Genomic DNA, 21,059 nt, shown 5'->3' with positions numbered 1-21,059 from the left:
CGATGCAAGAGGAACGGCACACGCTGGCTAACAGTGCTGATGTCTGACCTTAGTAGCATCTCTTGGTTGAAGAGGTGGTGGAGACATACTTTGTGCTGGAACTGCTTCCACCAACCACGCATGACCCGGCTGTGCTGCTTCCAGAGCTGAAGCCCATTCCTCCAGCGCACACCCCACTTCCAACACCACTGCTACCTCCAAAGCTGAGACAGTTCCCACTTCCATATCCTGTTCCTACGGCGGTTCTGGTCACAGCTGCAAGAGGAAAACACCCTCATCAGAGGCACCCACGAACAGTGGGTTCTGAGGGGCAGGGAGGCAAATGTAGAAGTCACAAAACTTTCTTTAAAAGTTACTTACAGATATTCACTGCGCCGGCACCTTCTCCAGAAAGCCTGTTAGGGACCAGAATGAGACAGTAAGAATTCAAGAGGAACCCGTGAACAGGAGCTGGTTGAAAAGGCAGGAGAAGTTCCTTGGAATATTTTTGGTGGATGTTGGAAAGTTTGTGCAAAAGGCTACCATCTTCCCAAATAGCTCATCTTCATGGGCAATTCCTTGCCTTTAAACAGGTTTCAAGTCTTCTGACTGTGGGAAGGCCAGGGATCTCTTCTAAACCTGACAAGAGTCTGTGACCCATTGCACCTCTGGAAATTGGAAATTGCACCCACCTGCACTCCTCTCCCTCCAGCAGCTTCCTGTAGGTTGCAATCTCGATGTCCAGGGCCAGCTTGACGTTCATGAGCTCCTGGTACTCACGGAGCTGCCGGGCCAGGTCTGTCTTGGCCTTCTGCAGGGCTGTCTCCAGCTCAGCCAGTTTGGCCCTGGCATCCTTGAGGGCCATCTCCCCACGCTGCTCAGCATCTGCAATGGCCGTCTGCAAACTGGTGCACTGTGGAGGAAAAATAGTGATTGCATTCCTGATCTGGAGCATAGACTGGTGCTACATACCCTGAGGTCGCGATGCCTGGTCTAGATGAGAAGAGGTTGGGTTAACATCTGTGGGTGTGATCTTAACGGTCATTGAATTGATCCATGTTCTGGGCCATGTCACAGCCTGGATTTCATCTAACTCCACACCTCTTAACATCTCCTTAGGTTTACTAATATTGCATTCAGTTACTCTTAGTGATGTTACTGCACTGAGATAAAGGCTGTCATAGTCATTCCTGATCCAGCAGAACTCACTGAGATGCGTTTATTTTTATTCCCTGGAGTTGGCTGAACAGCCAAGAGTTAGAGCACAGTAAGAGTTAAGTCTTGTGCATTTACGCTGCCCTTTACCTGTTTCTTCACGCTGTCGATTTCAGACCGCAGCCGCTGGACGTGGCGGTTGAGCTCGGAGATCTCCTGCTTGGTGTTACGAAGATCATCGCCGTGCCTGCCCGCCGTGGCCTGCAGCTCTTCGTACTGTCACAGAGAGAGGAACAACCAGTCAAGGTAAAATAAACTGGTTTTAGAGCCAAGCAGAATGTGGCGGTGTGGGTGTTTGCACTCAGAATACGCGTATGTTCTCAGCCCCAGATTAGCACTTCCAGACTTTATAGGATTATTAAATCTGAAGACATTCTGTGTTATAAACATCTCAGTGGGATCGATCTCCCTGTGGGGATTTGGAGGAGGGAGTGTGGTTTTCCCATTGCAGAGCCCTTCCTGGGCACTCACCCTGGACTGGTACCAAGACTCAGCCTCCGCCCGGCTCCGGTTGGCGATGTCCTCATACTGCGCTTTGACCTCCGCGATGATGCTGTCCATGTCCAGGCTGCGGTTGTTGTCCATGGTCAGGACGACAGAGGTGTCGGAGATCTGAGTCTGCATCTGAGACAGCTCCTGCAAAAGCGGTGGGTGTTTTTGTGAGTCACAGACGAGAGACACGAGTGTTGCTCTGAGGGAGGAAACCCCCGAAGTTATAGGTTTGACCCAGGTGTACAAAGCAATTTTTCCAGGGCACTTTCAGGCAGAGTGGAAAAAGCATTGAGTTATTTGGTGCAACAGCATGGAAAATGATCAGTCCTGAGCCTCTCAAGTGGGAAAGGAAGGCAAGGACATTGGAAACTGGGAGAAGGCTGAGAGAATTGGGGCTGTTCAGCCTGGAGAAGAGAAGGCTCCAGGGTGATCTTATTGCAGCCTTCCAGTACCTAAAGGGGCTACAGGAAAGCTGGAGAGGGACTTTTTCCAAAGGTGTGTAGTGATAGGACAAGGGGCAATGGATTTAAACTGGAAGAGGGGAGATTTCGATGGGATCTAAGGAAGAAATTCTTCCCTCTGAGGGTGCTGAGGCACTGGCACAGGTTGCCCAGAGAAGCTGTGGCTGCCCCATCCCTGGATGTGTTCCAGGCCAGGTTGGATGAGGCCTTGAGCAACCTGGTGTAGTGGAGGGTGTCCCTGCCCATGGCAGGGGGGTTGGAACTAGATGATCTTTGAGGTCCCTTCCAACCCAAACCATTCTGTGATTCTATGATTCTAAGGATGTAAATGCTGATGCTTACGGCTTCATAAAGGGCTCTGAGGAAATCTATCTCCTCCACAAGGGAGTCCACCATGGCTTGTAGCTCTGTCTTCTTCATATAGGCAGCATCCACCTCCTAGAAGAGGAAACACATCACAAAAATGAAGCGGTCTCCAGAGAAGCTGGAGAACGTGTTTCTTGCTGTGCTGGCACAGGCTGGGAGGCTCAGCGTCCATGCACCCACCTTCTTCAGGATCACAAATTCGTTCTCGACAGCTGTGTGCTTGTTGATCTCATCTTCATATCTGTGGCATGGAAATGGAGGGTTGGTCTAGGCTCATACAAAAGTTATTCTGTATTTTCAGGACCAGGCTCTTATTTTTTTTTTTTGTATGTACAGTTTTGTACCTTGGTCTCTTAGCCCTGTAATTTTCTGCCTGACTTTCAGCCACGGGCAACCGAGGCTGAGTATGTCTCATATTAAACTTAACCTGGACCTTACTCAAAAGATTATGTTGGCAAAAAGGCCCCATTTCCTTGTTCGATTGCACGAACGCAACAGAGAGCTGGCATCTGCCACAGCCCACCCTGCTCTCCAGGCAGACCACGAATGGATGGACCTACTTGTTCTTGAAGTCCTCAGCAAGGCTTTGCACCTTGTTCAGCTCTCCTCCCAAGTTCTCCTTCTCTGTCAGCAAGCTGTTCAGCTGTCTCCTGAGGTTGTTGATGTAGGTCTCGAAGAGAGGCTCAATGTTGCTTCTGACTGTTTTGTTCTCCTGTTCTTGCAGAAGGGCCCACTTGGTCTCCAGGACCTTGTTTTGTTGTTCAAGGAATCGGACCTGGATTGGGAAAGGAAGTGTATCAGAAGCAGTGATTTTAGGATGTTTTTCCTAAGAGAGGCAAGATACAATCCTGCAGGGATCCACTTGCTGAAAGATGGGAGCTCTCAGCCCTTGGGGAGCAGCTGACAATTTATACAAGCAAGCGTTGCACATCTGATGTGAACATTCCTGCTCTCTTCGTGAACTCTGCTTCCTTACGTCCTGTATCGCCATGTTCCCCCACTTGGTTGGTCTCATCTCAGCATTAATGCGAGGGATGAAAGGTGTCAAACCTGGAACCCCTCAGGTTTTATTCCCAGGCTGATAATGTTAGAAATGGCGGTATAAGAGCAAAAATTCTGATAAAGATATAACTTGTCCTTGTTTGTGCTTCCCCAGTGAAGAATCAACAGAGCATAGCCAAGAACTTACATCTTACCTTGTCGATGAAAGAGGCAAATTTGTTGTTGAGGTTTTGAATCTGATCCTTCTCATCCTTACGGATGCTCTGGATGTTGGGGTCAATCTCCAGGTTGAGAGGTTTCAAAAGGCTCTGGTTGACTGAGACTTCATGGATGCCTCCAGCTGGGGCAGCAGGGAATCCCAGACCACCCATGCCACCACCAAACCCGAAGACAGTGCCAGCTGCACCCCCAAAACCACAGGAGATCCCAGTGCCAGCACCAAAACCTGCAGGTCCATAGAAGCCACCACCCCTTCCAGCCACGGAGATCCTCTTGCATCCACCAAAACTGTAGAGGCTTCTGCTTCCAAAACCTCCACCAAGTCTTCCGTACCCAGCAGCGGTACCGCAGCTTCCGCCTTGGGATGCAGAACGTGAGCAGAAGCTGGTGCTGCTGGCATTTGGGATGAAGGCAGAAGCAGCACTGAAGGCAGTTTTGCTCTGGTTCATTGCAGCACACTGGCGAGACATGGCAGCTGATGTGAGCAGGGTGAGAGCAGTAGTAAGAATAAAGCAGTGAGGAAGCGGATGAAGGCAGGAAGGTGAAGTTGTGCTCCCCCAGGCTGAGATGGGCCCTTTTATACCCTCACGAGCTGGGGATGGGTCTGGCGTGGTGCTCATCTTACTGATTAACTGGGCTCGACACGCCCAGCAGCAAAGCGGACGGTGAGTTCACCATGAGCACAAGCACCTATGAAGCACTCACAAAGTGCAGGAGTTGCATTTTTGGGTGACAGTCATGATCTGGCTGTCGAAATATCTGAGAAAACACTAAATACTGCCTGCTCAACTGCTGTTCGCAGCCATCCCTTCCCCACTCCCTCCTTTCACCTCTGCAGTAGATGGTTCCCCGTGTTGGGCAAGCGCTCGCTCATCTGTATCTCATGGATGAATCAATCCCTCTGTTGCGTAAAGGCACATTATTTCACAGTGCAGTGGTCCAAGGCCTGAGAAATCTGTTATTGTGGGTCTGTGCTTTCTTGCTGCTGTGGTTTTGAGTAAACCCCAGCGGGGCATCAACACCTCAGGCCCTGACTTGTTGGAAGATCTGGACTCTTGTTCTCATGCCCAAACAAGAGTCATTTAAACCAGAACTGATACAGGAGGGAGGAAGAGGTGATGGAGGGAAAGCCAGGGAAGTGATGGGGCTTTAGAGGAAATCTTGGACCATCAGCTGGGGAGTGGGAAGGACATGGAAGGTAGTTTTGTGACGGTATTTTCAGACCTTTTCTTTCTGTGAAATGTGTCTGTTTTGTCCTGATTCAGACTGACAACAAATGATGAAATACTGAGTATGGCCTGGGAGCGAGTTACCATTGGCTGTGACGACACAAAATCTGAGTTGGCAATTTCTCAGGGCTTCACCTTCACAGATTTTTGAGCTGTTTCCTGACTCATGGGGTGACCTTGTCTCACCACTGTGCGAAGCCTGTTCCAGGCTGCCCTCTCCACATCTCTTGTCTTCCCCCTCTGATATCTGTTACTCAACAAGGAAATGCAGTGCTTGGGAATCCAGGCTTATGACATTGTTCACAGGCAACTCCCTCTACTCTTACTCCATGTAGCACCCAGGAAAGGTCAGATAATGCATTTCTCTGGTGAAAGACACATGCTGTCTTGACTCGCCCTGTTCCCACTGGGCAGTAGCACTGTACGCATGGGCACTTATCCCAGAGCAGGCAAGATGCTTGAAAGTCACTTCCAGTGTCTCGTCTGAATGCCCATAACTTCCCAGGGGTGGACATGCTTTGAGTTGCCAAAGGTACGTCTTTGAGTTTGAGTTTGCCAAGGTACGTCTCTCGCATGGGTGCCCATGCCAAAGCTGAACACCTACTCATCAGAGGAGTAGGTAACGCAGCCCACCGGCAGAGCATTACTGGGAAGTGATAGTCTTCCAGTGACGAGTGGTGTTCCTCAGGGGTCGGTATTGGGTCCAGCACTGTTTAACATCTTTGTAGACAACATGGACAGTGGTATCAAGTGCAACCTTAGCAATTTTGCTGAGAACACCAGCTGTGTGGTGTGGTGGACACGCTGGAGGGAAGGGATCCATCCAGAGAGACCTGGACAGTCTGGAGAGGTGGGCCTGTAAGAACCTCGTGAAGTTCAACAAGGTCAGGTGCAAGGTCCTGCACCTGGATCCGGGCAATCCCAAGCACAAGTACAGGCTGGGCAGAGAATGGCTAGAGAGCAGCCCTGAGGAGAAGGACTTGGGGGTGTTGGGTGATGAGAAATTCAACATGAGCCGGCACCGTGCGCTGGCAGCCCAGAAAGCCACCCCCTGGGCTGCACCCAGAGCAGCATGGGCAGCAGGTCGAGGGAGGTGATTCTGTCCCTCTGCTCTCCTGAGACCCCCCTGCAGTGCTGTGTTCAGCTCTGGGGCCCCCAACAGCAGAAGGACATGGAGCTGCTGGAGCGGGGTCAGAGGAGGCCACAGAGATGATCCGAGGGCTGGAGCACCTCTGCTCTGGAGACAGGCTGGGAGAGTTGGGGCTGTCCAGCCTGGAGAAGAGAAGGCTCCGGGGAGACCTTCCAGCACCTCCCAGTACCTAAAGGGGCTACAGGAAATCTGGAGAGGGGCGTTGGACACGGGCGTGGAGTGACAGGACACGGGGTGATGGCTTTAAACTGAAAGAGGGGAGATTTTGATGGGATCTATGGAAGAAATTCTTCCCTCTGAGGGCAGTGAGGCACTGGCACAGGTTGCCCAGAGAAGCTGTGGCTGCCCCATCCCTGGAAGTGTTCCAGGCCAGGTTGGATGGGGCTTTGAGCAACCTGGTGTAGTGGAGGGTGTCCCTGCCCATGGCAGGGGGGTTGGAACTGGATGGTCTTGAAGGTCCCTTCCAACCTGAACCGTTCTATGATTCTATGATTCTCCAGCCATTAAAAAGACATGGGCAGGCACCAGGGTATGGAGCAGGTACAGATGTATCTTTCAGGTGTGCATTTGTGTGCTTGCTGTTTCACATGAGGGCAGGCAGTCAAGTGAGTTTGACCAGGAGGTCCTCGGAGAGTAATTTGCAGATGCCCACCATCCCTTTTTGCCTTTCAGCCATGCTTTTTTTTTTTCCCCCTCTTCTATTTTCCACTCTATTCTTCTAATGTTTCCATTACACACCCTGGAATGAAGCTAAAATAACTGTTCTGGGAGTGTTTCAGCTACTGTGTGTTACAACAACCAGTTTTTAAGACGTAGGAGCTTCTGTGACTCAGCTACTGACTGCCTGTCCTGAAGAACTCAGTCAAAACGTTATGGGTAGCAATTAGCAATCAGTTCCCTTCACACATTGCAAATTCCAGCCCCTGAGTGCAAGCACCACTCATGTCATTATGACTAAGGTTTTAATCTGGGATTTGCTAGAATTAACGAGGGCAGTCCTCTCCCACTGAAATACAAGCCCCAGGTCGTCCCTACATCTGTTTAACTCGTCCAGCAGGACTGGATGCAGAAATTTACGTCCGTGGTGACCAGAGCCTTGCTCTGGAGCAAGGACAGCTGTACACTGGTTATGTATCCAGAGATGCGAACCTTTGCCAGGGTGGTTTTTTGTATCTTGCTTAAAAAGGGATGCCCTGGGAGAACAAATTCTGGCCCCAGCCTTTCCCGTGCCAGATGAAGGGCTTTGTAATCTCTGTGTTCTGACCCAGGTGCTGATGTGGTGGATGGCATCCGTCTGACGTGCCTGTGGGCTGTACACATTATATCCTTTTTGGTTAGAGAGTGTGTTTGGGCAGCAGTGAGGAAGAACATTACTTAGCCTTGCCCAGGCTGCTGTTCAGAGTGAGGATATTGCTCCTTCCCAGGAAGCTGTTGCGAGTATTCAGCAGGGAGAGGTGGTGGAGCAGGAGTAGAGAGCTGCAGGAGCCCCATAACCAAGCCTGCAAATCTTTGGGAAGGAGATTTCCTGAGGGACGCAGAGAAGAACGTGCAGAGTTCAGAGCATCCTAGAAAATTATAGGAAGCTGCTGGTCTCGAAGGGAAGCCCGAATACAGTCTGTCATTCAGGCGCTGCCAATTCGCCTCTATTTGCCCATCTCTTCAAGTATTTTGCTAGGAATGCTTCTCTACCCATTCCTTGAACTTACTAAAATACATGGTGGGAGGGTTGGGGCTTTTTTTCTAATCACATCTATTTGTTCAACTGATCTTCCAGCAATGAGATGTGTTGCTCCATAGCTTTCAGCCAGGTGATGTGCTCTGCTTTTACTTCTCAATTAACTTCTCTTGATTAGTCAGAACCACATCTAAAATTGCTACACCTCCTCTGGGTTTTCTCCACCTTCTCAAAGCAAGGTCTTGTCTCCAATGTGTTCTAGGAATGTGAAGAAACATTGGATCTTGAAGGCTTTCACTTTCCAACAGGTATCCCATTCTTGCATATTTTTATAACTATTGGATGAGCAACATCTAATTCAACGTAGCATAAGAATGCATATGGACCAGATCCTCCACCTGCTTATAGTCAAAGGAGAGGGCACATGAGCACCAGGACTCCAGATAAACACCTAAACCAGTGTGACCAGTACTCTGAACAGAAAGGGAGTGCTTTCATCCCGCTCAGGCAGGTGTTTGCACTGCTGGCACCTACACTTAGGTGAGACAGCTCACGGTAAACGGGGTTTTGAGATGGACTGATGTTCTTGAACAAGTCGAGTGGTTGCTCTGACTCCCCTGGTAATTAGTTCCCTATTGTTGTCAGTTTATGCAGGTACATCACACACTTGGCACTGCCCTCTGCACCCCCTGGGAGCCAGGCTGTTGGGTGTTGTATTGGCTGGAAGCTGCACAGTAAATGAATCTTAGACCTTTTGCCTGTGCCCGACTCTTGCCTTGGCGTGCCCTGTGTTTAGCTTCCAGGTGTTTTATTTGCACAGCGGAGAGAACATTGAAACCAACAGCAAGCCTCCCTTTGGTGCTGCGCCGTGCTGTGTGTTTTGGCTGCTAGTGGAGACGTTCAGGAAGTGGGAATGAGGAGCAAAAATCTACGTCTTTGACTGGACAGGGCCCTAGGAAAAGTGCTGGTTTCTGCATTTGCATTTGCTGTTCCATGTCTTTAATTAAAAGGTCCACACAATAGAATAAATTACTTATGCATTTTATTAGACAAACACCAGAAAGTGAAGAGAGACAAACAGTCATGGGACACATTTATATACAAAATCCGGCCAAAAAATGCTGAGCTGTAACAAGCAAGTTGCAAATTTAAAATAGTTGGAGTCATTTCAGTAGCAGAGCCCTACACGACACGTGCCAGACAACACAGCTGAGAGGGATTTCCTAAAGTGAGGCTCCTGTGCGACAAGACAAAGGGTTTAGGTGGCCCTCGTTCTGCTGACCCCAACTATGCTTTAGTAAAGGACCAGTGTTAAGGTGTTTTCTGGCGAGTGAAGGCATCTGGAAGGAACATTTTAGCTTCTGTAACTTCTTCTGGTAGAGGAGGTCGAGACGAACTTCACGCTGGAGCTGCTGCCACCTCCGAGGGTGGTGCTGCTGACCCCAGGACCGCTTCCGCAGCTGAAGCTGTTCCCCATATTGCAGATTCCCCCTCCCATGCTGAGGTTGCTTCCAGCTCCGTATCCCGTTCCCACAGTTGTTCTGGTCACGGCTGCAAGAAGGAGAAGGAAAAGCTTTCAATTTCTCCAGGCCTTGGCTTCTTGGTGCAGAGACACACTAATGCTTAAATAAGGTAATTGCATAAATTTTAGAGACTTACAGATATTTACTGGGACGCCATCTCCAGCCAGCCTGTTAGGGAACAGAACACAGCAAGGTAAGAGGATAAGAAATCTGTTGATAGTGGGAGAAGAAAAATAGGGTGCATTTCCTAGAGACCTTTGGGGAGAAAAAAATAAACTTGGCATCATTTGGGGATGCTTCCCACAATGTTATTTCCATTAGCTGGGACAGTCCTCCCCCCCCTTCCCCCAATGCCTTGTTTAGCGTTTCAGAAATGCTGAGTATCTCTGGTGCTCACATTGCTTTGCTCCTCCAACATCAGGACTAGAAGGGTTGTGTTTCCCACCTACCTGCACTCTTCTCCCTCCAGCAGCTTCCTGTAGGTCGCGATCTCGATGTCCAGGGCCAGCTTGACGTTCATGAGCTCCTGGTACTCGCGGAGCTGCCGGGCCAGGTCTGCCTTGGCCTGTTGCAGAGCATCTTCCAGCTCAGCCAGTTTGGCTTTGGCATCCTTGAGGGCCAACTCCCCGCGTTCCTCAGCGTCCGCGATGGCGGCTTTCAGATTTGCACACTGTGGAAGAGAAGCCCCCAGTCAAATTCCCCGTACAGGACCTAGATTTGTTCTTTGTCTGCCCTGAAATTACAAGGTCTTATTCCAGCAACATCAGCAAAACCAATTGTAGTGACAGTTCTGGTTTTGATATAAAAATGGTGATACTGAGCAGAACTTGCCTAGGTTGCCTGTGATGTTTTCTTTCCTCTGCCTTGCAAATCGGGGGGTAAATTGGTTAAAATTGTGAGTTTTGCTGGTTCTTACCTGTTTCTTCACGCTGTCGATTTCAGACCGCAGCCGCTGGACGTGGCGGTTGAGCTCGGAGATCTCCTGCTTGGTGTTACGAAGATCGTCGCCGTGCCTGCCCGCCGTGGCCTGCAGCTCTTCGTACTGTCACAGAGAGAGGAACAATCAGTCACGGTAAAAATCCATTGTTTTTGGAGTAACACAGGTGCCTGAAAGCGTGGGTCCCTTGTCAAGCCCAGACTAGCAGCTGGAGTGCTGCCGTGCAAGATGCAATGTTTGAGAAGGTTTTCTTGGAAGAGTCGGTCCTTATCTGTTCGAGACAAGATGTGAAGGTAACAGCACGGAAACCCCCAGTTTCTTCACCTTGGTTTGGTACCAGGACTCAGCCTCAGCCCGGCTTCTGTTGGCGATGTCCTCGTACTGCGCTTTGACCTCTGAGATGATGCTGTCCAGGTCCAGGTTTCGGTTGTTGTCCATGGTGAGAACGACAGAGGTGTCGGAGATCTGTGTCTGCATCTGAGACAGTTCCTGCAAAGTGCACAGGGGATTAGGTGAGCTAATTCACTTGGGAGATGCTTTCTCATCCTTTCAGATGAGCGCGCAGACCTGGGAGAGGCTACAGATTGTTATCTGAACAGCTAAGACGGTTGGTATAACTCTAAAGAGATAAAGGATTTAGCATCTCCTGGGGGAAGAAATTACAGGCTTTTGGAGGAAAGGAGGGAGGGAAGCTCTTAACGGAGGGTTGAAGTGTCTTGGGAGGTGGCTGTACTCACTGCTTCGTAGAGGGCTCTCAGGAAATTAATTTCTTCAGTCAGCGCATCTGCCTTGGCTTGTAGTTCCACCTTGTTCATGTAGGCAGCATCTACATCCTGGAGGACGAGAGGTTTAGGTAATGCGTTTTAAACTCTTATTAGCAAGTTAGGAACACGCGTATCTCTGCAATAGCAGTCTGGGGATAAAACCGTAAAAAAAGCTTTTGGAATATGAGTGGTGGATTTGTGAATGAATAGGTGATTAGAGCTCTACCAACAGTCATCAGGTGGAACTCTGTCATTTACTCTCACCTTCTTGAGTGTCACAAATTCATTCTCTGCAACCGTACGCCTGTTGATTTCATCTTCATACCTAATGGAGGGAGGCAGAGGGAGCATTTGTTTAGGCAAGTAACAGACGGAGGTGATTTTAGTTTGCTGGAATTAACTTCCTTAAGAGCATTTTGCATACAATGTTCTTTTCTCCTACAGAGCATCTGAATAAGAGACCATGAGCAGGCTCCTGGGCTAAACTAGTTAAAACAAGTACACCAAAAAAGTTTTAAATAATCTATTCTTTTTTTTTTTTCCTATTTCTGGCCGTTAGTCATCCTTCTGCCTGTCTTAAGCAAATTAAGCATGCTGTCCTGAAACTCTCAGACCTAGCGTGTAATTTTTTTGTTTCAGTAGGTAATTTAGTTAATAAGTCTTTGGTCATATTTTAAATTATTCCCTAAATGTTTGTCTATTTGGATCTGTTACTCATTACCGTTTATCTTGAGACAATGTCACGACCTTCATTGTCGGGAATTTCTCTGTCCCCAACTCTCCTGGATCACCCAGTTGGCTTAAGGATGTTGAATGGAGAAAGGCTGCACCTACCCAGGTCAGTAGAGCTCTAGCTCGATAGACTTACTTCTTCTTGAAATCCTCAACCAGGTACTGCGTGTTGACAAGCTCTCCCTCCAGCCTTCCCTTGTCGCTCAGCAAACTGTTCAGCTGCATCCTGAGGTTGTTGATGTAAGTCTCAAAAAGCGGCTCCAGGTTGTTCCTAACTGTTTTCATGCCCTGCTCCTGAAGCAGGCTCCACTTTGTTTCCAGCACTTTATTTTGTTGCTCAAGGAATCGGACCTGCAAGCAGAAATATCCTGAAGGCGTTGTGAAAGAGCAGAGATTATGGAGTTTTCCTTGAAAATGTGGGATCTCAGTACTAGCTGAGGTGACAAAGTGCTCCCTCCAGCTGGTTTTCATAGCCGAATTCTCATCTGGTAGAGGAAGGATTTTGCTATTTGACTGCAGAGCCCCTACTCAGTGTTGCAAACAGACTCTGGAATGATTACTGATTTTCTTGCACCACGCTTCCCCTTCACTGCTTTGCTAAGTCAAGATAAGCTGCATTTTGTGTGAAGAGTGGATGCAAAATCAGATAAGGGACAAAACAAGGTTTGCACTCTTATTAAGAAAACAAGAGTAAAGTGCTGTTTCTCCTTCCCTTCAGTATAGCTCCCCCACTCCACAAAAATCTCCAAGATAATGTCACATTTTCCTTGAAACCAAAGAGGAGCTGCTCAAGCAGAGCAGAAATCAAGCAGATGCTCTTGTGCATCTGATGCAGGTAACAAGGAAATGAAGCGGATAGATAGTGTCGGATCCGTTTTTGCTATTTTGAGCTGACAGTCCAAACAGGCTGGTACTGCTGCAGTGAAAGCTTTAAATGCCTTTGAGGAAATTCAAGCAACGAGAAGCTTACTAATCCCTAGTGCCAATTCATGTGATTCCTTTCTTGGTCATTTTAGATGGATTGCTTGCATCTCACTTTAGCCATCTAAAAGACTGTTATCAAGGCTCCTGTAATACTCACTGGAGAGAGCCCAACATCTCCAGAAGGATGGGATTGTCTTCTAGAGCTTTCTTTCTCCACTGTCTATGAGCTGTCAAGTGAGCAAGTGAGGAGGACCTCAAATACTGGATGATTAATTCATAGCAACCACTGTGTAGCAGGTACTGTTCCCTAGAGTTCCCAGGGACCGGGCATCTTCCAGTCTCGTTCCTCTCTTCTATTCTTTCTTGATCATGGTATGTGCTCATAAAGCAGCTAAGAAAAGAGTCCCCATCAAAAAATCAGCACAAGATATTTAGGGCAGCTCGTATCTCACCTTGTCAATGAAGGAGGCAAATTTGTTGTTGAGGGTTTTGATTTGTTCCTTCTCCTCCTTTCGGATCCTTTGGATGTTGGGGTCAATCTCCAAGTTGAGAGGTTTCAGAAGGCTCTGGTTGACGGAGACTTCGTGGATGCCCCCAGCTGGGAATCCAGGGCCACCCATGCCACCACCAAACGCACCGTATCCATAACCAAGGTTAGCTGGCATGCCAAAGCCACCACCGTACACACTACCAGCGCCACCACCAAAACCTGCAGATCCATAGAAGCTACCACCCCTTCCAGCCACAGAGATCCTCTTGCATCCACCAACATTGTAGAGGCTTTTGCTTCCGAAGCCACCACCAACCCTAGCAAACCCGCTGCCAGCATTGCAGCTTCCAACCCGAGTGACAGAGCGTGAACTAAAGCTGGTGCGGCAGGTGTTTGGGACGATGGCCGAAGCAGCGCTGAAGCCACTTCTTCCCCTCTGAATCCTCACGGTGGACTGGCGAGACATTGCTGGCTTTTGGATCAGGATGGATGCTACAGCAAGAATAAAGGAGCAAAGGTGCTGGCCTGGAGCAAGGAGTAGGAGGGAAAGGAGAAAGATGAACCTGTGCTCTCCACGGGCTCAGGAGAGCCCTTTTATGCATTTATGAGACTGGGATGGGTTTGATGAGGTGGATCATCTTTCTGATTAATTAGGCTTGGCATGTCCAACAGCATTCTGGAGAGTGAACTCACTCCGCACACACGCCCTTCTGAAATAATATAGCAGGTTCTGAGCAACAGTGGTATTGTTTGGGAATAACTGTCGCTTTCTGCCGTCTTTGTAGACAGCCAGACTCTTGGCCATATCAAAGCGTTTGAAAGTTGCCATGAGTCACGTTGGGCACGGGGAAGAAAACACCGTTCAAAATGCTTGTCACTCAGCACCTCTCTGGTTTGAAAACTTCATCCCACGGCATGACTTTCGCCCCTTTTCTGTTCACTTTAAAAAGTTCCTGTCCCTTGTGTTTTAGGATAATCTCTGTTGGGCAGAGCAGCGTTGTACAGCAAGTCCTGCAGCAAATTGGTTTGTCCTGGGTTTTTGTGATAGGCACTGCGTGGTTCCCTCTATGCCGCCACAATATATCTGCAGAAATAGTTTTGCTTCCCCGTATAGTCCCCATATAGGCTCAGCTCCCTGAGCTGACCTCTTCTGAAAATCTTGCTTCTGCAAACTTGTTCTTCTGTCACTAAAAAAAAAAAAATACATGAATGAAAACGAAATGTTTTGACAAGGTCTTTTGTTCACGTGTGGATTTTGACAGCTGCCGTAGAGCTCTGTCCGAAACAGTTGTGCTAGTACCTTGGCTTTCAAGATTTGGACTTCTTTGGTATTTTAGCAGGATGGAAACAAACAAGCAAACCAAAAAAAAAAAAAAAAAAGAGGAGGAAAGATTGTGGGAAAGGGAACTGCTTTGAGTCCACTGGCTCTATGGAAATGGAGTGCTCCGGGGCTGTTCCCAGCTCACAGTTTATAAACACGACGTAGTTTCCCAATGATTTAATCAGCTCTTTCAGCACTGTACATCTGAAAGTGTGATCCTGCCTGCTTGAATCCACTAGGAAGGTGCTCTGCAGGATTCCCTCTGCCCAGGTCCACACCAGTCTGGACACAGTAAGACATCCTGGATCTCTCAGCTGCAGGTACCCACAGAGCCCTTTGCTTTGCATTTAGCGTGGCAGGCAGTTTGAGTAACAAGTCGAATAGAAAAATGTGAAAAATAACTTCATTTTGGGGAAGAGCAAGTGTTTCTGACCCTCATTGTGTTTCGGGTTGTTCAGGAAAAGGTGATTCATAAATAATTTATTTATACAAGAGAGTGAACTTGCAAACGCATCCCCCCGAACAGCTTCCTCCCGTGTTGCCTGCGCGTCCGAGCAGCCACTGGCTGCGGTACAGGAGTAACGTAATATTGAGGAGTCACCCTGGTGGAGGGGTGCTGTGCTTCGGGCTGCCCCTGTCTGGCAAGGTGGTTGGATAAAGGAAACTCCCAGAAATACTTTGTGTCCCTGTTGTCTCCCCAGCTGCTTTCTTTCAGATGGCTTGTGTTTGCAATTGGGTTTTTAAATGCAGGGGGGAATAAATAGCAGTTGTTAGTTGACTTTGGTGTCTACGACAAGACTGAGCTTTTATGGTTAGAAAGGGCTTAATCCTGCAATTTTTGTCTCATTGGGTCTGACTGTCCGCACGTTCGCACCCATGGGAGCTGGAAGTAAATGGATTGCAACCAACAGGTCTGCATCGGGAAGGCGGTGGGTTATTGATCAGCCTTAGGGTTTTGCCCACCAGTTGGCACATGTCGTGACTTGCATGCATGAGGTTGTTTTCCCCCCACGGAGCATGCTCGATTCATACAGATGCAAGTCCCAGACAGCAAGATGTTCAAAGGCAGATGCAAGTTGCCAGCCTTCTTAAATGCCTGTGGCTCCTTTGAGAATTGCTCTCTTGGGTGCTATCCATCTCACATAACTTTGACTATCTGAATGCTTTTCTGTATTCTTGTGCAGTCGATGGAGATCACCACCAAATGGCAGATTCTCCCATCCTAAGGTGGATGGACAGAGAGGCCCCTGAAGATGGATTTCCACCTCAACCAACACCATGTGGGTAGACCAGATGGCTGACTCAGGGTGTGCAGAGTTAGCCAGGCTGAAACCCACCCTTGGTTACTAACAGCGTGATGCGTCAGTACTTTCCTTTTTCCCCTCAGGCTCCTTTTACATATGAAACTTGTCTTTTTTGGCCAAAGAATACGCCAACTGCGTTGGAGTCCATTGTTAATAATGGTAATAATACAGCTCCTCCAACCAAGTAAAAAGAAATTAATTTCTTTCTATTTCACATTTGCACTAGGGTGGAGGTGATGTGGTTGTCACTCATCTGGAAGGAATTTGAGAGGTAATTATAAAAGGCAGAACTGTGAGCACAAGGAGCTGTAGCTACAGGTTTGGGGTATGGGGTGATGGCAAGGGGGGCCCCCACCCTGCTCTGTTGATGAAACACAGGGTTTCCAGGTAGCTCCTGGGGGAGTGTCTCCCGTGTGCCCTGCAGCTCCAGGCGTGTAATGAATTTGCTGCTCTGATGCAGATAGCTTGCTCTGATACGGACTTTTCCTTCTCCAGCAGGGGATAATGCTTGTGCTCACTGAAGCTGCTCTGTCGTTTTTCCTCCTAATGAAACAAAGGGAGCTGTGTTCGGGCAGGTCCCACTGGGTGAGAGCCCCCTGACGTGGCAGAAGCCGTCTGCGAGGTTGAGCAGGCTCTAAAGCCTTTTTCTTCCCTTTCCCTCCTCATTTCTTCCTGCCAGGCTGAGCAGAGGAGGAAGGCAGCAGCAGGTGCAAGTCTCAGACCAAGAGGCAGGAGATCCCTGTAAACACGGGAATAAAGTCTTGGCTGAGTTTGGTTCTGGCATCATGCTGATATCAAGGTGATAACTCTCTTTTGAGATCAGGAAAGCGAGTCCTGACTCTGTCAGGGCAATAAAGGCAACTCCAGCCCTTTAGTGAGAAATTTGAACCATTTTCCGCGTACTCAGCCAGTGAGCAGGGGATAACTCCGACAGCTTTTCATCTCCTCCTCTCCATCCCTCTGCTCCGCTGCTCCTTTCCAGCATCCACCTCGGAAGCCTTTGTCTGATGATGGATGCCCTTTCTCAGACAAGGCTGAAATTTTTAAAAGTGCCTCTATGTGTTTTGTTTGCAAAAATACGTATATTTTTAAAATAAGAGTGTGTCTTACTAACTTGGATTGGTTCACCTGTGCTACCTAATCTCAGTTTAATTATCAGTAAAGGCAAGGCTGTAATTTAGGTTAATTGCTTAAATTAAAGCCTTTGGGTTAAACTCGGGCTGCTAACCTAAATTCAAACTCTACTCATTTTGACCGTAATTTACTATTCCATCCCAAGTTAATAAAGTCCTGCTGGTCACCCTGAGCTTTTTCCACAAGGGACCAGGCAACTCACAGCATCTCTGTGCTGTGTGGACGGGGACCTCTGAGGGACCTCCTGAGCGGGAGCTGAGTGTCCGTGAATCTCATTTCCCGAAGGGATGAATTAGGATGAACTCCTCAGAAGCTTTCCCATAGGTGTTGCCCCGTGATGAGTGTTGCAGTCCTTTGAGCCTGTTCCCAGCAGTATCTGGAGGCCAGTCAGCTGTAAGTACTAGATGACTTTGAAGTGTAGGTGTGACCTGCTTTCCTCAGATAATTGTTTTCTGGGCTAGCACAGAGACACCGATGCAGCCCAGAGTTTTGGAATAACTTTGCCTTCATTATTGCTGTTGTTGACGGATGCTTTATACAGAGCAGGGAGGTCTCGTTTCCCCCTGTGGCTTGTTGCATCTTGAAGGAGCATCTGACCTTAGGTGGGCGTTAGCTGGTGCCTCCTTCATCCTATTCTGCATGCAACACTGGTGCTTGCAGCACTGGTGCTTAGATGGTGGTACCCGAAGAAACCTAAATATCCCAAATTGCATCGGAATGCTTTCTGAGCCTATCTTTAATAGGCTTTAATAGGGTAGGGCTGTTGGGGCTGCGATGTCCCCCCAAATCCATGTGGAAAGGAAAGTCTTTGAAGACTGAAGGTTATGACAGCAGTATTGTAGCGTCTCGTCCTTTCTCATGGCCCGGGGTATGTCTTTTCTCCTGATAAAGAAAACTGAGCCCCAGAAGCAGCGCTGCTGGCAAGTCCCATTATTTCAGACCAGCTCTGTGCCTGCACGTGGCGTGTCCCTCAGCTCCATCCTGCACCGAGCGCTGCTCCTGCCTCGAGTTTCCTTGCAAAGAGCCGTAGCACTTGTGCGAAGTTTAACTTCTCCCTGTTAAAACGAACTGGATCCCCACGATGCCATTCTCAGAGCCGGTGAGATAACCGAGGATTATTCACCTGGAAAGGGTGCCCAGCCGTGGTGCACCAGCGTTGTGCGACCTCGTGTTTATTTACCATGCAGTGCAGTGTTGCACATCAGCCCAGAGGTCCCCGCTGCTGTCCCCTGGCACTTGGCACTGATCTCCAGCCGCTCCAGGCAGCGGGATGTTGCTGCCCTGTGTACGTAGCAACGCTCAGACTGAACATGCAGATAGTAGCTGGGGGGATTGTTCCGCTGCTGGTTTTGCTGCGTCCTGTGTCACCTTCCCTGCAGCCATTTCGTGTCTTGTTCCATTTGCAGGCTGTGTAAACCATTTGCAAATTCAAACAAATAACTTTCTTTGATGGAAATTCTGCTTTTGAGTCAAAAAGCTGAAAAGTTTAATTTGGGAAATGTTCAGGGGAGATGTTTCAGCGTTCCAGAGACAGGATCATTCCCATAGGAAACATTGAAATTAAATGTTGGTTTTAAAAAAATATTTCACCTAGTATTTAAGTTGCCAGCTAAAATTATTTGTGAAGTCTGACTTGAATATGTGGGTTTTCCAGGTCCCAGCAAATCAAAAGGAGGTAGCAGAAGATGACTTTTTGCGTCTGCTGTCTGCTTTCTCAGAGAAGTGCCAAGTTGGGCTCTCAAAACACTTCCCGTGGAAACAGAAGAGAGACTGATACCTTCTCAGTGCTTCTTTTGCCTGGGTAGCATCCTCACCCTCAAATGGCAGGAGAAGGACCCCACAGCAGCTGATGACAGCAGACTGACAGAGGCTGCCGAGGTGCCCAGGTGCTGCGGGGATGGGGAAGGGCTTGGCAGCACGGCTCGCAGCCAAGTTTCGTGGAGGGTTCAGTGTTGGTCGTGGCCCACGTCTTGGTGCAGCTGATGGCACAGCAATGTGTTGTGCACACTTCTGTTAAAAAAAAACAAACCAAACTTATATTTGACATTTTCAATAATTTAAAAAAAAAATAATCCACAACCAAATATAATCTAGCAACAGTAGCCAAGTTGGGATGCCCTGCCTGGTACAAGTGCCTCTGGTGTGCAAGCTTTGCTCTGTTTCCTTAGAACAGACTAAGAAACATGATCGGATGCTTGAAAACTGGTGCAGACTGTCAAACGAATGAAACCCAACCCATTCACCCTTCACAAAACCTCCTCTGGTGCCAACAGGTTGCCCCAGCTTTCCAAAGCCATCATTTCCTTGCCCCTTCCCATGTGCTGGAGGGGAGACTCGTAGGTGTGAGTCCCATTCCAGCCCCACGGTAGGACGGTCAGGGCTTCCAGCACTTGCAGGGACGCACCATGCCTTTCTCTTGCTCTGGGCCCCCACCTGCTGGAGACACCATGCTGAGTTGTCTGGTGCTTGCACACCTCTGCACAGCTCGATGGGTGTGCAGGGTCCTGTTGACTCAGGAGCTTGGAAGTGTTTCCCTGTGGTGAGAGCTCCGATGTCTCGTGCTTAAGGTGCTTTTGCCTTGGAGACGCGGCTGATGCCCCGCTCTCCTCTCACTCCCTGGGGTCCTGCCTGGGTGTACCCCCAGTTGGAGTTTGCAGGGGATGAGGAGTGGGTTGTTGGACACCAACCAGTCTCCTTTTAGGACCAACATCCCTAATGGACTGCAGGAACCTTTCTCATCTGCTCCCTTGCTGTCCTGGCCCCTTTCTTCACCCTTGTTTCATGCTCCAGCTCCTGCCTTTGGAATTGAGTTCCCACCTTGCACTGTGCTTCCCAATCACTGCTGCCAGGATTCGCGCCTGGCCCCACAGCCTCGCAGGGCACAAGAGCCGGGGGATGCCCGTGGAGCCACAGGAGGGAGCCCGGGAATGATGAGGGAGCCTGGCTGAAACCCTCCACCCAGGCAGGTCTTTGAAACCTCCCCGAGGAGGGCTGGGTGGGAACTGGGAGGCTGGGTGCTATGGGGAGCTTGGAAAACCTCAGGTTCATTCAAAATGAAGCTGAGGCCTCAAAACAGCCATTCCAGAGGAGCAGCAGGATACTGCGTGAGGTGTTTGCGTGTGCCAGGGAGACTTCGATGAGCAAACTCTGCGTGTGCAGGTGTCGGGCGCTTCGCCCCGTGCCCACCCCTCTTTGCTGGCGCTGCCCTCCCGCCGGTTGCACTTTCGGGTCAGGGCGATGTTTGGCTGCTCCGTTCCCCTCCGTTTGATGCTGTTCTTGCTCCATCCTTGCCATGGTGCCGATGCCAGAGCCGGGCTCATCTACTGTAAGATTCCCTCCTGTTTGCACAGTTAACCGACGGCCACGCTGAGCCGTGCCCCACGTGCTGACTCGTGAATCCCAGCTAAACCTTTGGGGATCACTTCCCTTCTCCCAGTCCCCTGCCCTCTCTCGCTCCTGCAGCAGCGAGCAGAAAGGGCAGGTTTGGATTTAACCACCCCAGTGGGATTCATCCAGCTTTTGGCTTAGCCCTGGGGCAGCTTTTCTTCCCCGTGCCTCAGTTCTTCATCCATCCCACCCTTCTTTCTGCTCTCCCCAGCCTGTCCCAGAGCCACTCCAGAGCCTGAGTCCTAAAACTGACTTTTCTTCCTCAAGGCAATGGTCCTTTCTGATGAACTGCCTACAGAGAGTGCCCCCACTGCAGCCAGAGCGCAGCGTGCATCCCAACCCACATCGGCAGAGAAGAAAAGACAAAAAGCAGCAGGTTTTAAAAATGACACATGCTCTTTATTGGACCATACGATATGGTAGGCTTGGAAGTGACGAGGCTGTAGCCATGAGGACATGAGGTTAGAAATCAGTGTGGCAATTCATATGCACAGAAAGCAATAACCTTTCCCACAAGTGCCTGAGAAAACAGAAGGGGCTGGAAAAATCTTTAGTTGCAGACAAAACATTTGGAGGTTGTAACACGTGTTGTGGGCAGAGGCTTTTAGAGCGTCTTGGAGCTGTTTTCACTGCTGAGGACCCGGTGGTTTCACAGGGCTGTCACCCTTGGTTTGGGACAAACGCTACGGATGTGCGTGGCCGAGCGCAGCTGTCCCCCTTCAGCAAAGTGCTTCCATCACCTCAGACGCACGACT

General features: G+C 49.2%; 2 protein-coding genes across 2 annotated transcripts; both read right to left on the bottom strand.

The window, feature by feature from the left end:
* Positions 1 to 49: 49 nt before the first annotated feature.
* LOC104380778 (keratin, type II cytoskeletal 75) lies at positions 50 to 4,204 on the bottom strand. Its single transcript, XM_009988352.2, has 9 exons — positions 3,710 to 4,204; positions 3,074 to 3,288; positions 2,694 to 2,754; positions 2,490 to 2,585; positions 1,666 to 1,830; positions 1,285 to 1,410; positions 672 to 892; positions 361 to 395; positions 50 to 255 (listed from the first exon to the last, which is right to left on the bottom strand). The coding sequence occupies exons 1-9, from the start codon at positions 4,202 to 4,204 to the stop codon at positions 50 to 52; spliced, it is 1,620 nt and encodes a 539-aa protein (XP_009986654.2).
* A 4,938-nt stretch (positions 4,205 to 9,142) lies between these two features.
* Positions 9,143 to 13,624, bottom strand: LOC104380779 (keratin, type II cytoskeletal 6A-like). The gene is made up of 9 exons (XM_009988354.2): positions 13,121 to 13,624; positions 11,881 to 12,095; positions 11,277 to 11,337; positions 10,986 to 11,081; positions 10,573 to 10,737; positions 10,228 to 10,353; positions 9,761 to 9,981; positions 9,448 to 9,479; positions 9,143 to 9,339 (listed from the first exon to the last, which is right to left on the bottom strand). The coding sequence occupies exons 1-9, from the start codon at positions 13,622 to 13,624 to the stop codon at positions 9,143 to 9,145; spliced, it is 1,617 nt and encodes a 538-aa protein (XP_009986656.2).
* Positions 13,625 to 21,059: the final 7,435 nt, after the last annotated feature.

Source organism: Tauraco erythrolophus, unplaced genomic scaffold, assembly GCF_009769465.1.
Source record: "Tauraco erythrolophus isolate bTauEry1 unplaced genomic scaffold, bTauEry1.pri scaffold_48_arrow_ctg1, whole genome shotgun sequence".
In the NCBI taxonomy this organism is placed as follows: Eukaryota; Metazoa; Chordata; class Aves; order Musophagiformes; family Musophagidae; genus Tauraco; species Tauraco erythrolophus.
This window is presented reverse-complemented; position numbering and strand designations above follow the sequence as displayed.